The following is a 19,369-nucleotide window of genomic DNA, read 5'->3' on the forward strand; positions in this document are numbered from 1 at the left end:
CCACATTTCAAAACTTCATGTTTACATCTGTTTCTCTGAGTGTGATCTCTTACCAGTTACTTGACAGTTATAGTCATACACTGCACTGAATTGTACAGTGTTTTCTTTATTTTTATAGCAATTTTTTTCACATGGATAAGTGACTTTTCTTATCAGCTCCTTTACATTGTCAGCATAACACACTAACTTGAAACACGTTCTTGTGTTCTTAATGATGCTTTAATGCTGACAATTATACAAAAGGATCAGTTCACCCAAAACAAATATTCTCTTTTTTTCTCTCCAGTCAGATAGTTTTGGTTTTTCATGTCTAGGTCGCTGGGATTTTTGTCTGAACCACAGTAAAATAGAGTTGAATGTAATTTTGTTCGTGGTACTTGCAGTTGCAGTGTCAGATAGCCAAAGCGGCGGAGGCGACCGATGAAGAAACCAGAGAGATTCAAATTCTAATTTCCTTTTATTGTCGTTTGTACACTATAATTCCAGCCAATATTCTAGCATGTTCGGCCCACCATTTCAAAAAAAAAAAAAAAAAGGCCCTTGCATTTCTCCCCACTGGCTTATATACCATGTGCCTATCAGGCACATACCACCTGAGAGGTAAACCCCCAAACACACCCACATAAATAGATATTCCATATTTACATAAAAACCCATTACAAACTACAAAAATACACTCAATAAGGATACCACCTCAACCCCCCTTTAATAAATACCCTCCCTAAACACTTTAAACAATTATTTACACAACTGAAAAACACAAACTCCCCTCTACCTACTTCCCACATGGCACCTCCCTCCCGTAACTAATAAAAGGCATCCCAACACTGGGGAATGCGTTTGCCTGGAGCCTGGGAGGAAGAGGACAAGCAGAGATGAGTTTTGCTACCAGTAGACCAATAAACTTACATTACATTTGCACAATTTGCTTAACTTGTTCACAATGCCACTTTCCACTACACCATCTCCTGCCATGAATCACCTGCTCCCTTTGTTCACAGGTGAAGGCCCTGATGGAACTGTGTGGCATCACAGCTGCAAACCATGTGCTCCAATCAAACAAAGCAACAAACAAATCACTTCCTATACCTAAATAAATCATTCTACAAATAAAAGAGTCTGTTGGTATTTATTTCCCTGTACTAATTAACATGCCTCGGGTAATGGCAGTCCGTCGTTACATGCAGCATCAATAAATGACATTAAAGAAAATCCACCATAACCATCCCCTACCACATTCTATTACTATGGAAAATATGCTGTCAGTAGTTTTAATTTGAATGCTTTATTTCTCAAGTATACTGTCACCCCTGGAGACGGAACATGGACATGCTGGATGCTACCAGAATACGTTTTTTGTCATTTGGTGAACTTCTAGTCATCTGAAAAAGCTTTTGTAACCACAAAAGCTCAGATTTTGCACTGCACTGTTACCTATTTAAAGTCCTAGATTGTGGATAGTTGTTAAAAAATGTGGGTTTAGGTCGTCTGTTTGCCTTATCTAGTTTGAGGAAACAGAAGAAGTTGATGCACTGATACACCAGTGCGGTCATAGTGTATTTTGGGATAGTGGTCTGTTTGGAGGGAGAACACCTGGTAATGTTTCTAAATGAAGTTATGTTTCTATGATTCAAAGGCTGGCTGTGGAAAGGTGTGTGCTTGGGTGTCTTTCTGGGAAACTGTGCCTTCCAAAATGAAAAACTGTCCATCCATGTGTACCTCCCCCTCAGCCGAAGGTCTAGGTCACACTCTATACTCTATAAAGGTTGCAGAGTCTCTCTCAGTCTTTCAGAAAAGACTGAAAACCCAGCTCTTTACTGAGCACCTTTGCACTTGACATACTACCACGGTCTTATTATCAAACTTGAACTTGTTTTATGGCTCTTATCCAGGTTGTTATCTCCTGACTAGATCTTTGCTTGTGTTTTATTTACTTTCAGATGTACATTGCTTTAGCGTCTGTTAAATGAAATTGTGGAATTGCAGAATTGCTTGTGCAAATGAGGAGATGGGTGACAGATGATGCTTTGAATAGATATTTCCTTCACGATGCTAGTGTCTCAGTATGTAAGGCTAAAAATAAGTTGTTTATTACAACTGAAAATACTAAAATTAAATGAATAAATCAAACACAGATCTTTGGAAAGAATTGAGGTAACTTCAACCGACTCATCTGTACACTGCATGTGTACAGGTGCTGACATGAACAGTGATCTTATTATCTATTCCTAAAGGCCTAAGTGATGACACACGGTCATGACTCATGGCTTGAACCTGAACTAATGAAGTTTCTTGATTATAGTGAGACTTAGGTGCGATAGTGTGCATTATACTGATCATTTCTATTTTGTTGTTTAATTTACACTAAGAAAACCGGTAAATGTCAGCTGGCATGTACTCCAAGGTGTGCAGTGGGACCTGGTGTTAAACTAACCCATTGACTGCTGCTGTGAAGTTTGGGGGATCTAAGTGGAGTCTTAACGGAGGTTACACTCGGTCCTTGTAAATAAAAGCCCCACTGTCGACCACAAGTAAATAGTACAATATGCAGGTATTTGGGGTTTACGTTGAAGTCTTTGTCCGGACGTTGTGTAATGTGTGTGATGTGACACTAACTGCCTCCTCTCTGCCACGTTTCACTAAATGACGTAATCCCTCCTACAGGGCTTGACAGCTCTGTTGCAGTAACGACTCAGTCAGCGAGGAAGAGACAGAAGACGTCGACCCACATAACCCTGTTTAGTCGCTTTAGCGTTACGGCTGAAAAAAACGTGTTTTAGGTCTGTTTTAAGAGTATACGTAAAAACCAAGCTACATTTTTTGTTTTTTTTCCTGACTTGGCTAACAAGCTGGCTAATGTTAGCTGTTTCCTGGTTGAAGTTGCAGCCATTTTGGATTTTTACTGAGAAACAGCTAGCTGGCCGTGGCTTTGGGAGCAGTGTTAGCTAGCTATCGCTCTCGTTTTCTTTGTTCACCGGGGCTGTTTATCTGCGGACAGAGAAAAGAAGACATTTTGCGAGACAGTATACGCTATACTACGAGTCAACAATGAATCCCGAATAGTAAGTATCACAATTAAGAACAATGTGTAACGTTTTGGGCAGCTAGCTAGGATTAGCAATGTGCTAACAAGCAAGTTACTGTTGGCAAATAATGTAACGTAAGCAGTTAAGCTAAGTTAGCGTCACATGACTGTCGCCTTACTGTCCAACTGTGTCCCCCTGAGATGCTGCCAAGATGTTTAAGGGATGTCAGTGATCTGTTGGTGATAAGCGCTTAATAGTCCATAAACGTACTAACAAAGTGCCCCTTATATTGTTATCTAGCTGTTGGGCTAAGAGTTGAGGCTTATGTCACTGGTTTAGGCTGCCTATCTTTTCCCCTGAGATGTAAATACAGGTCAAAGGTGTCTTTTTGAATATTAAGTACCTATTGTTGCTTGATGTGTTTGTGCTTAACAGATGGTTTCATTTAGCTAAAAGGCACTTGTCGGCGACATCACCTACAGAATACTTATTATGTATCTAAATTCATAAATTTATAATGCTTATGCTAATACGAGGGGTTCCCTTAATTAGATTTTTGAGATATGACACTTGTCGGTTGTTAATGTATTGTCTACTTCAGTCTGTATGCGTCATCGCTCTACTTTCCTTGCTCCTATTAACAAACAATACTGTGGCAGCAGGCATCCATTCTTTACCACAGGGTTTTTTGTTTTTATGCTTTACCTGACAGTGGGTACATCAGTTTTTACTTTCGTGGTGTAGTCGTGCTGAGGCAGCCCCTCCACAGCCTCTCAGTCATGTGTTGGGTCACATGCCACAGGGCAGGCCATCGATTTCCCCACAGGAATGTTGAGTAATATGTTACTTCAGCTTTCTCTCTGCCTTTGGTTTTCCATTCTTAAATGTTCACAGGAATGTAAAATAGTTACTCCTTGTTTGATAAACTGTTACTGAGAGCTGCTCCTAAATGTTAAAACTACTTTGTCCCCTCTGAAGTTTTCATTACTCTCAGAAGTGATATTTGATCTACCTACTGCTTAATAGAGTGATTAAGTATTGTGTTTTAGTGATTCACCTCCTTGGTATAGGCTAGATATTTCTACTCAATACAAAATTGTCTTAGTCCCTAAGAGTCGGTGTCTAAATGAAAAGACGGTATCTTTACCCCACATTTTGGTTTGTAGTATAATTCAGTGTGCTGAATACCAAATATCTGGTTACAAAAACCTACTACATATAGTTTTTTAACTGCCTAGTTCCTTTGTTTGATATGCGTGCTAATCTAGCTAATTATTCACTTAACTTATTATCATTTTTGTTATTTTTTAATTGACTATTCTGCCATGTCTCCTTATGTCTTGCTTGATTCTGTGTTTGCATTTTTTGACTGTCAAAGCACCTTGTGAACACTGTTCTTAAGGGTGCTATAAGTAAAGTTACTATTATTATGTAATTATTATGGGACTGCAGAAATTTTTAAATTACACAGCTTGACTGTTATCAGTGGTGCATTTTGGATTTTTCTTTTGTATTGAATAATATACTGTATTAACCAGAGTCAGGAGAGTGATGGAAATTGTCCCTTTGAAGTAAGAGAAAACCTGTTGCATTGAATTCTTTACCTAGTTTGAAGGCCAGATTTGTAAGGGCTCTTCTTTCAGTTAACTTGGTATTGCTGTCAAGCTAGTAATCAGCTTTGCACAGGAACAGCCTTGTCCACAGTCACAGACTTAATGAAGAGCGTATGACTGGATTTTAGTTTTTTTTTTTTTTTTTTAAAACAATGAAATGGAGAGGAACAGAGACAGCCCTTGAAGATATGATAATATTGAAATAACCAGCCTCATGTGAGACATAAGACTAAAGTTATACATTCATGCTCTCCCTCTCCTGATGCTGGTGATAAACAAGCGGTAACCTAAGATGCAGAAAAATGAAGTCAATGCAGAAGTGCCAAAAACTGTTCACAAATGATCACTTGAGGCGGACTCCGAAGTGAGTCAATGTCCATAGTCCCCCCAAGATAAAACGAACAACTTTACAGCAAAAATAAACATGTTAATAGCCCAGTACAAAAGTGGTTTGGGTCTCTATAGCTAATTTCTCTGTGTATGCCAACTGTCGGAGGGTTGGATTAAGATATACTCAATCAAGGGCGTGGCTGCTTTGAGTGACTGCTGGGTGTAGTTGTAGGGCAGTCAATGGCACCAGAGACATTTGCTTAGCCCTCCTCAGCTCCACTCCTGTTTCACATTTTTGCTCATTTTTGGATAAGCTGGGAGTTAAGAGACGGCAGGCACTGTTACGATGGCGTCGGCCAGAGCCACCACACTGAGCTTCAAAACCACTGTTCAGGAAACCTACGTGTGTGGTGTTATGTACAGTTTATGGTGGTGAATTAGCGGTATATTTCACTGCAATACTTTGACTCGTAGGGTGGGGTTTTGCACAGCATATTTCTTTCTTGCTTCTCAGGAAGTCCCTGTCCTTGTACAGGGTCCGATAGATAACAAGCAAGAGAAGTTCTCGATAGTGTAAAGTGTAGTATTTGTTACTTTGCGAAGACACTAGGGAGGATCAGCAATAACAGGAAGAAACAGAAAAACGCTGAAGACTAGCAGGATTTTTTGACAAACCAGATACTGAGTAGTAGTAGTAATGAAAAGTAGTGAAGTTTGTATAGCTGCACAACCACATAAGTCACCACATGTGTATTCTGGGGTCGTAAACTGAAGTGATAGAGGAATATTGTTTAGACCTGTATGGTAGCAGGAGGGTGCTTAGACCTGGCTTGTTGCATGATAGTGTAATAGTAGGTGACTAGGCTGGACAATCTTCATTAAGATCAATCTACCATTAGTATGCAGTTTGTACTTATTAGTGCTCTTTGAGAATGAAAAGTGAACGCCTGACAGACACACCCCAGAGTAGACAACAAAGACAGACTACAAAATCAGGAACTTAAAAATTCCTTTTGCTTGCAGTCTTGAAATGTAAAGACAACATCAGATGGGACACAACTCAAAAATAATATGCTTTGAGCTAGTTATAGCTATTTTTTCACAAAATCACGCCAGACATCTTTGAATAACGTTTCGATCATTGTTGGAGGGCTTTAGTAAGTAACCATTTCAAAACAATCAACGGGCCAAGCTTTCCTGTTTCTCGTGCTGACTCACATTTTTTTAAAACTAGTCAGCAAGTCAGCTCTGTTATGTTCCTTAGAAGTACAATAGTATTATAGCAAATTGTTGCTCCAAATCCTAATAATTATAGCAGCAGTAACTATATACCCCTTGCTGTCCTAATGAATGTTGTACACAAGTGTGTTGTTCAGTGCTTATAATTTTACCTTGATGTTGTTGTGTGTGGGTCTCCAGGAAGTACCCTGCAGGACTACTGGCCCAGGAATAAAACACCTCAACTGCAGGAACTACTGTTATGTCAACTCTGTATACATGAATCAGACTAATCTAAGAACTGGCCTTAAGATGTACAATATATGGCAAAGAGTACTTTTTTACTCTGTTTTCTTTGGTTCTTACTGTTGACTTCATATACCCAGTCACATAATGATAGCATATTCACATTTGAGTCTTGAAATGTGTCTGAGCCCAGCAGGGTTCATTGTCCTGAATGGTTCTTTTCCTGGTAAAATACCGACCTTTCAGCTACTCTGCCATAAGATGTTAGAACACTAATACCAGTAGTATATTTGCATTAAACAGGAAATGACAATAAAGTAGAAAGGCGCACCAAGACTTTGAAAAACAAATGTAACATTTTAGAGCGCTCTTCAGTTTCCTTTCTATCGCACGTACTTACGTAGTTGATCTGTAACTCACTTAATGGCTTTACAATTTCTGAATATTGTCTAACTATAGTTTTTTGCCCTTTTCTCACAGTGACTATTTATTCAAGCTGCTCCTGATTGGTGACTCTGGTGTTGGAAAGTCTTGCCTTCTTCTGAGATTTGCAGTAAGTTACCCTACAATTGTACATGAAGTGCTGTTAACTTTGTTTTCCGCTCAGTTCACTTGTGTGTAACTCAATCACTCAAAGTATAACATATTTCAATTTGTATGCTTTCGACATTTTTCCCTGCCAACACCTTGACTACTTCCCACTAGGGGTAGTAGTCACTGATGGTACTGTTAGTGTGTGTCTCTCTGTGTGTGTGTGTAACATAAATCATGAGGAACAGGAAGTGAACAGGATATGTGAGCCATTCACTGACTTCGTTTCTCTCTGCAGGATGACACATACACAGAAAGTTACATTAGCACTATTGGTGTGGACTTCAAAATACGAACCATAGAACTAGATGGAAAGACCATTAAACTTCAAATTGTAAGTAACCTACTGCTTCACCTTTGCATTGGAAAATGCATTTATATTGTGCATATATGTATTTTTGTACTGTCAAATTCCATATAATGACACAAACCAACAATAAGTTAGGCTGTCTTGTGTCTTACTGACCCTGCGGTTTGCATCTCCAAGTCCATGCGGTCAACATCATTTTAGAGGTTGAAATTATATGACTTACAATTTCAATTTTTTGATATTTTTCTCCACATTATTTTCAACTATTGTCCATCCCGTATTTGTGAAAGAAAGCTAGCAACACTCAATAAGTCAATTAATTTCACCGGAAAACATTTTTCATATTCAGCAATGAGGTATCTTTTCTGGTTATGTTTGTTTCATTCACTACCATATCTGGTCAAAAACACCTTGACCAGCTCTTTATCTGGCAAAGACATCAAATGTGAGCACATTAAACGTCATTTGGTGCTCTTATGTTTGTGGCAACAGGAAGGTGTGTGTAGAACTCAGTCAAAGTCAGGCACAGCACAAATAATAAGATACAACAGTGCTTAGGTTCACACAGTACTTGTACTTCGAAAAAATTCACTTATGTTTTGAGGCTGCATGTAGGATTTGATGACAAGAAGAAAAAATAGAGTAGTACCAGCCTTATTAAAAATATTTGACCATATAAAGAGTGACGTGAACTAAAAGTGCTGTGAAATTAGCTTTATAATGACTTTTAGTCAAGACTTCTAAAGGTCAGTTAATTCTTTACATGTATGCGTGTCCCTAAATTTCATCACCTGCCTAAGACTGTGCAGACCCCTCTGCAGATGTCCATGTGCATCCCAAAATTTGTAACTTAGCAGATTGTGCACATTTCTAGCATGTCAAGCAAATGAGTGCTTGTTATGAGGAGATGCCGTGTGAGGACATTCATCTAGATCCACACCTTATTAATTCATCATAAAAGAGTTGTAATTGAAGTAGTCGCCGCCAGACTTGAGAGGTACTTTAATTTTCACATGCTTTCCATCAGCTGTGGCCAAACTCAGGGAGAAAGTCCAAAATTCTCCACAAGTCCTGTGCTGTGTCCACCCACTGTGACCACAGACACAGTGCTATAGCCCAATCTGTAACTATCTGATAAATCCCTTAAAAGAGCCCTTTAAGAGAGCCATTTGCAATTTTCTGGTGTCAATATGAGGAGCAGTTCAACCGATATGTACCTACGGAACTGTGTATGTGTCCGCTGTGTGCTCTTAAAGTCTGCAATGGTCAGTGCACAGGGATGCAGAACCATAAAGTGCCTTAAATGTCCCAAGAGATTTTTAGGTACTTAAAGGAAGCACAAAATACTTTTATATATGTTAGTACTTGAGTGTTGTCCAGTGAATGGTCAAATTTGAAGATGTTTAACATTGCTTGTAGTTTTTGTTCTGATAATATTTGTATTTACCAGCTGTAATAAATGTGGGACTATTGTCTTTTACGTTGTTGGTTCAAATCCAGACATCAACTGAATTATCTTTCTTCTTTGACAGTGGGATACAGCAGGGCAGGAGAGGTTTCGTACAATTACGTCCAGCTACTACAGAGGTGCCCATGGGATCATTGTAGTGTACGATGTCACAGACCAGGTCAGTTAAACGCCATCCCATTTTATGTCTGTTAGTTTCATCCATTTATGCACCAGCAGATGTCATTTCACCTCGAGCAGATGTTTTAATTTGCTTAGTAATTATTGAACATCCTATAATCTAAATTGGTGTTTCACAATGGATACCCAGAATTTGATGGTTTCTGTCTAATAAACTGAGATACAGAGACATAAGCCATCTCTCATGTTACTGGGGGCTTGCTGAAGCCCTATAATGTGACACTAATATTTGACAAACCTCATAGATGAATTTAACTATATGGTTTTTGGTTGCGGGGTTAAGCACAAGAAAGCAAAAATCAAAAACTGGTCTTTGGTATCGATGAGGTTAGGCCAGAAAAACATCTGTTTTTAAGGCAATTTTTTCATATATATATATTTTTAAGGCAACGGTCAAAATTAATTTTGTAGTTCCTTTCAGCTGATGGGCATTGTTTGGTTTGGTTTGATGTATCGTAAATTACTTTACAAGACCTGTAACGCATGGTGTTAAGTTTTATTTTTCAATTTGAATAAAACTACATATGATTACATGTAATATTGCTTAGGCCCTTCTAAGTGGGATTTTCAAGTGGTACATGACAGTTAGAACATGTGATCTATTAACTAACTGTTTATTGCTAAAAAAGTAGAAATGATTTTCTGCATGTAAATACCTGCTGTGGAACTGTACTTCAGTTACAGTGCAGCCTTACTTTCATCTGAGCGTTTGTACAACAGAGAAATAAGAGAGTATGCTCTGCTACTATTTATTTCATATTCCAAGTTGGATGTTTCCCCAAAGTACAAAAATTTAATCTTCTCTATTGTAGCTTTTTAACTGTGAACAGATCCATTGTTTCTGTATTATAGTCAGCGTTCAGCAGCTATAACATCCCTCCACAGTATTTTGGGATTTGCTCTTGTTTCTGTCCTGTACTTTCAAAACTGTCCGCCTAAACAGAAAGTGCACTTTACTGCTGTACATAGTCTTAAATATGGCTCGCTGAAGGATGCTGATGTCCTATTGTAGCGTATCTGACTCAGTGATATGGTGTATCCTTTTCTTGTCCCAGGAGTCCTTCAACAATGTCAAACAGTGGTTACAGGAAATTGACCGCTATGCCAGTGAAAACGTCAACAAGCTATTGGTTGGGAACAAGTGTGACCTGACAACAAAGAAAGTAGTGGATTACACAACAGCAAAGGTAAGGCACGTAGTTATGTACTCAAACACAAAACAACTATTAAAATTCATCTTTTTCATGTTAAAACAGTTTTTGTATTTTTTCTTTTTTACTATAAGAAACTCAGGTTAGCCTTGGTAAAAGGCTTCTACAGGAAGTCAGAATCAGGTAGTGTGAGTGCTTTTAGCAGCATAAGCAAAATTCCATTCTCCTAAGTATTCACCTTAAGGCCTCAGCATACTTCAAATGAACCAATCAGTCTGTTCTTAATAGCCTCACCTAAGCGTAGGGTGGAAAGCCTGTGGTCATACCCTTAATTCATCAATTATCCAGACATTTAAGGTGAATGCAGTTAACAGGTGAGAAGTGACAGAAATGGTTTTGTTAATAATAGACAAAAGACAACTTGAGTAAAAATGACACCCTACCAACCGCCTCACCTCCATACATCTGAGTAATAACTGTATGAAGTTGGGATGAATATCATTTTGCAAATATTGCCTAATGCAGTAAGTACTTTGTTTATAACAGACTGATTTAAGGCCAGTTTATACTTGCATCCTCGTAGATGTGGTACAGAGTGGTATGCGTGGCGTGAATTTTGTAATCAACCCAAGTCTGCATGCAGCCCAAAATTTCTAACTGTGCAGACTGTACTGAAAGTGCAGTTACTGTGCATGTGCCTGGAAAACAGGTGGGGTTTAAAACAAACATTTGGTGTGAGGAGGGACTGTATGATAACCTTTATTTTGATCATAAACAGAGTTGGAATGAAAGTAGTTGCTGCTGGATTTTGGATTAGCTTTAACTTGCACATAATTTCCATTGACAGACCCCAAACACAATAAGTCCTCATTTCTCCAGAAATCCTGTGCTATGTTCACACTGTGCTTGGTGCACCTCAGGAATAATAACTGATACGGTGCTAGAGCTTAATCTGTGACCGGCTGGTGTCTCATGTTTTTCGATATTCGATATGACAGGAAATGCAACCGCGATGAAGCACACTGGTGCAACCCTGTTGTAGTATAAACCAGGCCAGAGGGCTGTAGTATAAACCAGGCCAGAGGGCTGTACTATGAAGCGAGATTAGTGGGTTAGTGAGATATGTTGAGCTTAAAGTCGGAGTTTTCAGTGTCGGGAAGGTGGCTTCTTTTTTTTTACCATCTTCATGGTAACTATGGTGTGGCGGTAACCTGGTCGGCGGCAGGTTATGGTCAGATTTTTCAGATTTAAGTTATAAGAAGCGTCTTCCTTTTAACCAAATCATTTTCTGACCAATCTATATGAGCAATACAGATTCAGGGCTGAGAGAATGTTTTATCTGTAAACCTGTTGAACTGTATGTTACTAAAACCACTAAATGAAGTTGTGCAGTTACGGTATCACGCACTGTTTGCATCTCCTTAGTTGAGGGTGCAGAAATCGCATAAATATTGAAATTAAACATTGAACAGATTTTTCTACTGGTATTAATTACAGAGATCATTCAATGAATAACAATTATTTCACTTTGATTTGGTCAGAAATGCAAGTCCTATCCTGCATTATTGGACAGTGTCAGACAGAAATGCACTTCAGTACAATATCATGTTTAAATATAGGAAGTTTAAAGTTGAACAGCTTTAATGTGCAGCTGTCACAAATAATCAGCAGCATTGATTAGTCAAATAAATACATTGTGCATGTTCAGCAGTTTTCTACCAGCATTCCTGTCTTGCATTATCTGTAGTAGCAAGCAGCTGCATGTGATTGTTTCATTTTGTGCAGAAGAAGAGTCACATGGCACGTTAAATGCCCCCGTTTGTATGAAGCTGCACAGAATTTGAAGCAGAAAGTCTGAGTTTACAAAGAAAGTTGATAACCACCCTCGTGATACCGGATAATTCTGGCTCATGCTTTAGTTTTTGTTGAGCCGACTTGCACAAAGAAAGCCTGCCTATGTCAAGCTGTCTTGGTGATACAGCCCTCAGGTGCACAGATGGACCTAGAAAGCATGAAATTAGCCATTAAGAGGGCTGTTGATTCTGCCCGTAGTGCTTGTTGGGAGAGGGGCGGTCTTAATTATCTGACTATCCAGCACTTTCTGATGTCAGATTTGATGGTTGAGTGTCTGTTTATCTAAAACCAAGAATCCAACATTCTCACCCCCCTTCATATTGTGATTGTTTACCTGTGCAGAGGTGAAAAAGTATACAGAGTTTGAAACTGTCTTCCAGGTCTCTTTTTTCTTTGTGTACACAACTATTTGTCGCACTTTACATGTGAACTGGCATGTGGAGCCAAGAGATTGTCTGTCTGAAAATGTTGATTTCTGTATATTTAAACAGTATCAAGTCTTCCCTCATTATGGCTGCAGGCTTTTCACTCTAGTATTGAGAGATTTGGTGTTAGAGCTACTAAAAATATTGAACTATCAATTGTCATCCATGGACATCCCCAACAGACATGTACTAGCTCACATTTGTACGTGTTAACACATTGAGCCAGCATATTCTTATCATACTCACTTTTGTCATTTAAACTTGTCATATTTAAACATCTTCCCCAGACTTGTTTTAACACTGAACATTCTATGAAAAAGTTACAGGATCCAAATCATTTAAAACAGAGAATCATCTTTAGAGTGCATCCACTCGCTGTGGGCTTCAGGTTTCTTCTTCACGCTGTTACACACCAATCAACCACATCATTAAAACCTCTCACAGGTTAAGAAGTGTTTAACAATGTGACATTGTGCTCAGAAATTCTTGAATCCTGTCGTTCAAGTGGGTGATACTTTGACATGTACTACCCACCTAAACTGTGTCCCAGACCAAGTATGTCCCTCCATTACAATAGCACTCCCTGACAGCAGCTGCCCTCTTCAGTAGGACATTCCGCCCCGCCACACAGCAAAAATTGCTCTGTAATGACCCAAGGACCACAACAAAAAGCCCAAGCCATTGGCGTGGCTTTCAAACTCCCCAAAATGTGATTAAGCACCCAAGGGACTTGGCAGAACAAACCCTATCCAGCCTGCAGTCCACATAACCCAAAGAATCCACTGCCAGCTTTCCAGTGCCAAAAACTACAGGACACCTCCTAGATGTCCCGTGTCCATGTCCCGATGGCTCAGAGCTGCTTGAGTAGTCCACAGTATTAGACGGATCATTACAATTACTGATTTTAGGGCTGTCACCTCTGTGTCAGCACACTCAGCTCCTGGTAAACTAAACTCTAAATGAGAAATGTACAGTTTTTGACTCCCTGTTCTGTGACTGTATGGTCACAGCCTAGAGCCCTCATCCAGAGTTCACTCATTTATCCGAAAATTGGGTTCGTTAAAATCAACCACTAGTAGGGCTGGGCGATATGGTCTAAAAAAAAATCTCCGATTTTTTCACAAAAAATCCCGATTCACGATTTATCCAATTTTTTTTTACCCCCTACCTAATCTCCTCATGCCGGAGTCCAATCTACTTAATGCAAATGAGCTGCGGCGCTGTCCAGGTAAACACACTGGATTGCAGCTGGAAATGCGCTGCATGTGGCATGCTGGTCCGGTTGCTGTGCGTTTCCCGCTGCGATCCGGTGTGTTTACCCGGAGAGGGCCGCAGCTCATTTGGAAGCAAATTGGATGCCGTATGCGGAGATTCCACACATCGTGAAACTGTCCTCAAACTTCTAAACTAGGTGTCGGTGACCTAAAACGAGGACAGATTCAGCTGCCGCACAGATTATTTCTCGCCTCAAATGCTTTCAGAAATACTTTTCGGTGACGTGTTTTTGAAATAAAAGGGAAAGTCTGCCGGACTGTCCAGCTGAAAGCTCGGTCACGTGACCATGTAGCGGCCAGCTGTTGCTCAGCGCTGTCATGTGACCATGTTGTGGTCCGCTAGTGACTGCCCGCCGTCTGTGCGATTTTCAGATGCAGTGCGTTGCCGTACGGGAAAATAGCATCTAGTGGACACGCACCTTTAGATCTGCGCCGCTCACCGCCATGTTGTTTGTGTATCAAGCGCGGGGGGAGGGGGGCGCGCACTCTGAACTACGGGAGCCCAGCAGGCAGGCGCTGGTGGCGGATGTTGATGAGAAAATCGATTTTCATTAAAACAAATCGATATTAAGTACAAAGTCGAATTAATCGATAAAATCGATTTATCGCCCAGCCCTAACCAGTAGCCAGTTTATTGTTTAGCTATGTGTGCGCTTATGAATTCTATCTGAACTGGTCAGAAAAGAAAGTTGCCGTACGGGAAAATAGCATCTAGTGGACACGCACCTTTCGATCTGCGCCGCTCACCGCCATGTTGTTTGTGTATCAAGCGCGGGGGGAGGGGGGCGCGCACTCTGAACTACGGGAGCCCAGCAGGCAGGCGCTGGTGGCGGATGTTGATGAGAAAATCGATTTTCATTAAAACAAATCGATATTAAGTACAAAGTCGAATTAATCAATAAAATCGATTTATCGCCCAGCCCTAACCAGTAGCCAGCTTATTGTTTAGCTATGTGAGCGCTTATGTATTCTATCTGAACTGGTCAGAAAAGAAAGTTAACAAAAAGAGATTTAAAAAAAAAAAAGTAATGTCATTTCTGTTCATTTGTTTTGTTTATTTTTGTGAACCGATAATTTCAGTACCAGATCGATAAGCTGTATCAGGAAGACTAGATTTTACTAGGGCTGTAAAATCATAGAATAGAATAGAATAGAATAGAATAGAATAGAATAGAATAGAATAGAATAGAATGGCTTTATTGTCATCATACATGGCATGATGAAAATATGAATGATGCCTTAATGATGCCTGTCCCCAAATTTGCATCTCTGTCTGCTCTGTACACTCATCACACACACAACTGAACAACCTCCAAAGCGTTAGTATGCTGTTATTGTTAATAGTGCTTTTGTGTACCAGGTCTTTCTCATCTGCAGCCCCTCTACTTCACACCACACAGCGGTGGTTTTGTCAGGTATGACACAGTTTCATAACGAAGGAAATCACTTTAATTTGTGGCCAAATCAAAGTGATTTCCTTCATTATGAAACTGTCAGACCTACATGCATTTCAATACAATATCATGTTTGAATATAGGAAGTTTGATAGTTTTATTGTGCAGCTGTCTGTTAGAAAAAATCAGCTGCATTGATCGGTAAAATACATTACACACGTTTAACAGTATTCTACTAGCATTCCTATCTTACATAATTTACAGTAGCAGCTTTTTACCATCATAAATTTTTATGTTCCTCATTGTTCTCCATTAATACAACCTGTTTGTGATCGGTTTAATTTTGAAGCAGAAAGTCTGAGTTAACAGAGGAAATTGAAAACCAGCTTCATCCCCTTTAACTCTGACTGAGGTTTTAGGTTCTGTCAAGCCGACTTGCACAAAGAAAGCCTGACTGTGTCAAACTGTCTTCGTAGTTCTGCCTCTGATCTGCTGAATGCCATAAACACTAGAAAAGCTGCGCCAGTTACAATAGAAGCATCCCGTCAAATTTAAAATCCCCTCATAATTTGTTGATTAAAGGTCCGGGTCCGTATCGGATAAAGTCTGGGTCCAGACTCAGTTAATGGTCTAGGGTCTAGTATGTAGTGGATTAAACGAAGTCTCCATTCAGAGAATTTTGTCTCAAGGAATTTTAGTAATCGAATTACTCGAATAACTCGATGAATCCTTTCAGCCCTAGTACTCGTCCCATGTTTTTCTTCTGATATGTTGTATAGTTTGCCACATCATGTTGTTTGGCTTTGCACAAATACAAAAACAAAAAGTAAAGAATCTAAAAACTGCAAAAAATAGACACCTAAACCCCTGTCACCTGTCCCTTTGCTGTGTTCAGGAGTTTGCAGATTCTCTGGGAATCCCCTTTTTGGAAACCAGCGCCAAGAATGCCACCAATGTAGAGCAGGCCTTCATGACCATGGCTGCTGAAATCAAGAAGAGGATGGGCCCCGGGGCCACAGCTGGGGGAGGGGAGAAGCCCAACGTGAAGCTGACTCCAGGTACTACTGTCAAGACTTCATCAGGAGGGTGCTGCTGAGAGAGAAGGCCCTTCCACTTTGGCCCTACCCTTTTACTCTGCAGGCCTACCGGCCCTGCTGCCATCCCCCTCTCAACTCCTCTGTGTCCCAGCAAAGGCCCAAAACAACCAGATAGGATCGGGAAGACATGATTCACGTATATGTGAAAATATGATGAAGTTGCCTGTATTTGTACTGTACATAATGTAGCCGCACTACCAAAAATACGATTAAAGCATCCTTCTGTCATACTGTCCTGGTATTGATGACAAATTCTACAGATAGGTAATCATTTGACTGGCCCGAGTCCCCATCATACCCTGTTTCTGACATCTCAGAGATGACGTTTTTATTCGGTCCTCTGAATGCAGGTTCATGAGAACTCTGTGTGTGTAGAGTAAGTGAATGTCGGTTTCTCTGCGTTCCTACAGCAGGGTTGGAAAATGAATCGGTTCCATTTAGGTTTCTGTTTGATTGAACTTTTTCTGTTTATTTTTTTTTCTTCAGTGATGATTTTTCTGTCGTTCTCAGTGTATGTCTGTCAGTCTGTCTGTCCCCATTTGAAGGTGTTTTTCATTTTTCTCACCACCCTCTGCACAAGTGTCTCAACTGTCCAGCATCCAAATTCCAGTGCAACAGTATATGTACATAAATATTATGTATATATATATATGTAAAATCTGATTTGCCAGTTTGGTTGTGTTCAATACTTTATTGAAACGGTCTTGACTCTTTATCTTTGCATTAAATTTGTGGCTGAAGACAACTGTAAGTTTGTTGCTCAATGTGTAACACTTAAACTGAAAATAAATATTGTACTACCAGATTCTATGAAATGGAAGGGCGTGTCTGCATTTTATGGTGAGATGTAGAAAAAACGTTTGATTTATTTATTCTACAGCCATTTGGTGTATCTCCTGCTAGATACATAGGGTCTACTACGGTGGCCGAGAGGTGCAAACCGAATTTACATAATGGAAAACACTTTTACAACCTTCAAGACAAATTTACAAGCGACAAAACACTTTTACAAGTCCAAAAACACTTTTACAAATCTAAAAACACTTTTACACAATGCAAAACACTTTTACAACCTCCAAGACAAATTTACAAGCGACAAAACACTTTTACAAGTTCGAAAACACTTTTACAAGTCTGAAAACACTTTTTCAAAGCCAAATGTAACCGGAAAGGGAATGTCCCAACTCCGGGGCTGAAGCGGAAGTGACGACGAGGAGCGGCTAATGCACTCTGTCGGTCTGATCTGCGCCATTTAAACACTCTAAAGACCGACCACACGAAAAACAAAACCGCGTCAATCGGTTTATATGTTCCCCACAAAACGGGCAAAACATCACCCGCTCGTTGTCCGTTGCATTAGCCGCTCCTCGTCGTCACTTCCGCTTCAGCCCCGGAGTTGGGACATTCCCTTTCCGGTTACATTTTGATTTGTAAAAGTGTTTTCGGACTTGTAAAAGTGTTTTCGAACTTGTAAAAGTGTTTTGTCGCTTGTAAATTTGTCTTGGAGGTTGTAAAAGTGTTTTGCATTATGTAAAAGTGTTTTTGGATTTGTAAAAGTGTTTTTGGACTTGTAAAAGTGTTTTGTCGCTTGTAAATTTGTCTTGGAGGTTGTAAAAGTGTTTTGCATTATGTAAATTTGGTTTGCACCTCTCGGCCACCGTAGTCTACAAACTGTCGTGTGTAATCTCAGTACAGAATTGCATATATAAAATACAATGTTCTCTTGTTTTCTTAATAAAGACAACTGAAATCAGTTTGAAAGTATGTCCAAGAACAGTGTTTGCTTCGTGTTAGAATTGTACTTAGTTGTGCCTCTGTGTGAGGTCTCATCACAAGACAGTGGCCAAGACTGTTTATGACAGAGAATTTTGAAGGTCAGTGCCACCTCTACTGGTATCAGCAGAACAGTAACATATATATAACATATAACAGATACACTACCGTTGAAATGGTTGGGGTCACTTATAAATGTTCTTATTTTTGAAAGAAATTCATTTTTTTCCAATGACGATAACTGCTTCACAGTGTCTGGATAGAGTGAGTAGCTCCTGGCAGGATACAATTTTCCGTAATTGTTCATGTAACATCGCATGCTGTTCACTGAGAGCAATACACATTTTGACCACTAGGTGCCAGTAATACATCAGAGAATTCAGAGAATTCACATACATTTCAAAACAAAAACTCTGTAATAACATCAAAAATCCCAAATCTCAAAGAAGCACATCCTCTGCGACAGCTACAGTTGGCGAGGCAGAAATTGCATACATATGTGTTTATGTTTGGTCCTAATTGGCTGTTAAATTCATTTATTGTACTGGTACTGCACGTGATAGAACTGATTTTCGAAAACTGATCATTCTAGTGGTATTTATTACAGAGATTATTCAATGAAAAGCATTAAGTTCACTTTGATTTGGCCGAAAATTAAAGTGACATCCTGCATTATGAGACAGTGTCAGGCCCAAATGCACTTCAATATAATATCGCATTTAGTTGAGAAGTTTAAAGTTTAACAGTTCTAATGTGCAACTGTCCTTTAGAAATATACGGCTGCACTGATCGGTAAAAACAAATATATTACGTTGAATCCGTCTTGCGTTATTTTTTATTTTATTTATTTATTTATTTTTTACCGTCATACGTTTTTATATTTCTCATTGTTGTTTGAAGCAGCTGCACTCAATTGTTTCATTGTGTACGGAAGAAGAGTGACATGACGCCCACTTTTTTTTTAAAAAAAAACGGCTTATCCGTTTCCGGTATGTTCGCGGGAAATCTCATTAGATAAGGTGTGGCACATATTTCCATCTGGAGGGGTTGTTGTGCTGTTAAACTGTTTTTGGGGGGAAGTGAAATGGAGTGTAAGCTATAATTATTTTTTCATTTAACTATTTAATCATCGAAAATTCCGTGTTTATTCCCATGGTGTTATTAACGTCCAAAATAATGTAATATGTACTGTTATAAATCACACACCACCCTATTTTACAAGCAATGGGTTCGTCGTAACTGGCGCGAAATAAAGTAGCCCCGCCCCTCAGCTACGTCAAGTCGTAGAGTGTGTGTACAAAATGGAGGCAGCGATGTTATTTTTACCTTCAAAATAAAAGATAATGGCGACCTCTCCAGAGGCTTGTCGACGTAATGTTCGCAGACTGGCTTTTATTTTGAAAGGTGCTGACCGGACGT

General features: G+C 39.5%; 1 protein-coding gene across 1 annotated transcript; it reads left to right on the forward strand.

The window, feature by feature from the left end:
- The first annotated feature begins 2,651 nt into the window (after nucleotides 1-2,651).
- LOC111564302 (ras-related protein ORAB-1-like) lies at nucleotides 2,652-17,941 on the forward strand. The gene is made up of 6 exons (XM_023263791.3): nucleotides 2,652-3,062; nucleotides 6,914-6,986; nucleotides 7,263-7,358; nucleotides 8,867-8,962; nucleotides 10,038-10,169; nucleotides 15,976-17,941. The coding sequence occupies exons 1-6, from the start codon at nucleotides 3,049-3,051 to the stop codon at nucleotides 16,174-16,176; spliced, it is 612 nt and encodes a 203-aa protein (XP_023119559.1). The 5' UTR covers nucleotides 2,652-3,048; the 3' UTR covers nucleotides 16,177-17,941.
- Nucleotides 17,942-19,369: the final 1,428 nt, after the last annotated feature.

This window comes from Amphiprion ocellaris, chromosome 16, assembly GCF_022539595.1.
Source record: "Amphiprion ocellaris isolate individual 3 ecotype Okinawa chromosome 16, ASM2253959v1, whole genome shotgun sequence".
In the NCBI taxonomy this organism is placed as follows: domain Eukaryota; kingdom Metazoa; phylum Chordata; class Actinopteri; family Pomacentridae; genus Amphiprion; species Amphiprion ocellaris.

Coding starts and splice junctions, on each gene's coding strand:
- LOC111564302 (XM_023263791.3), top strand. Junction 6,987..7,262: donor GCCTTCTTCTGAGATTTGCA/GTAAGTTACCCT, acceptor TTCTCTCTGCAG/GATGACACATACACAGAAAG. Junction 10,170..15,975: donor TGGATTACACAACAGCAAAG/GTAAGGCACGTA, acceptor TGCTGTGTTCAG/GAGTTTGCAGATTCTCTGGG.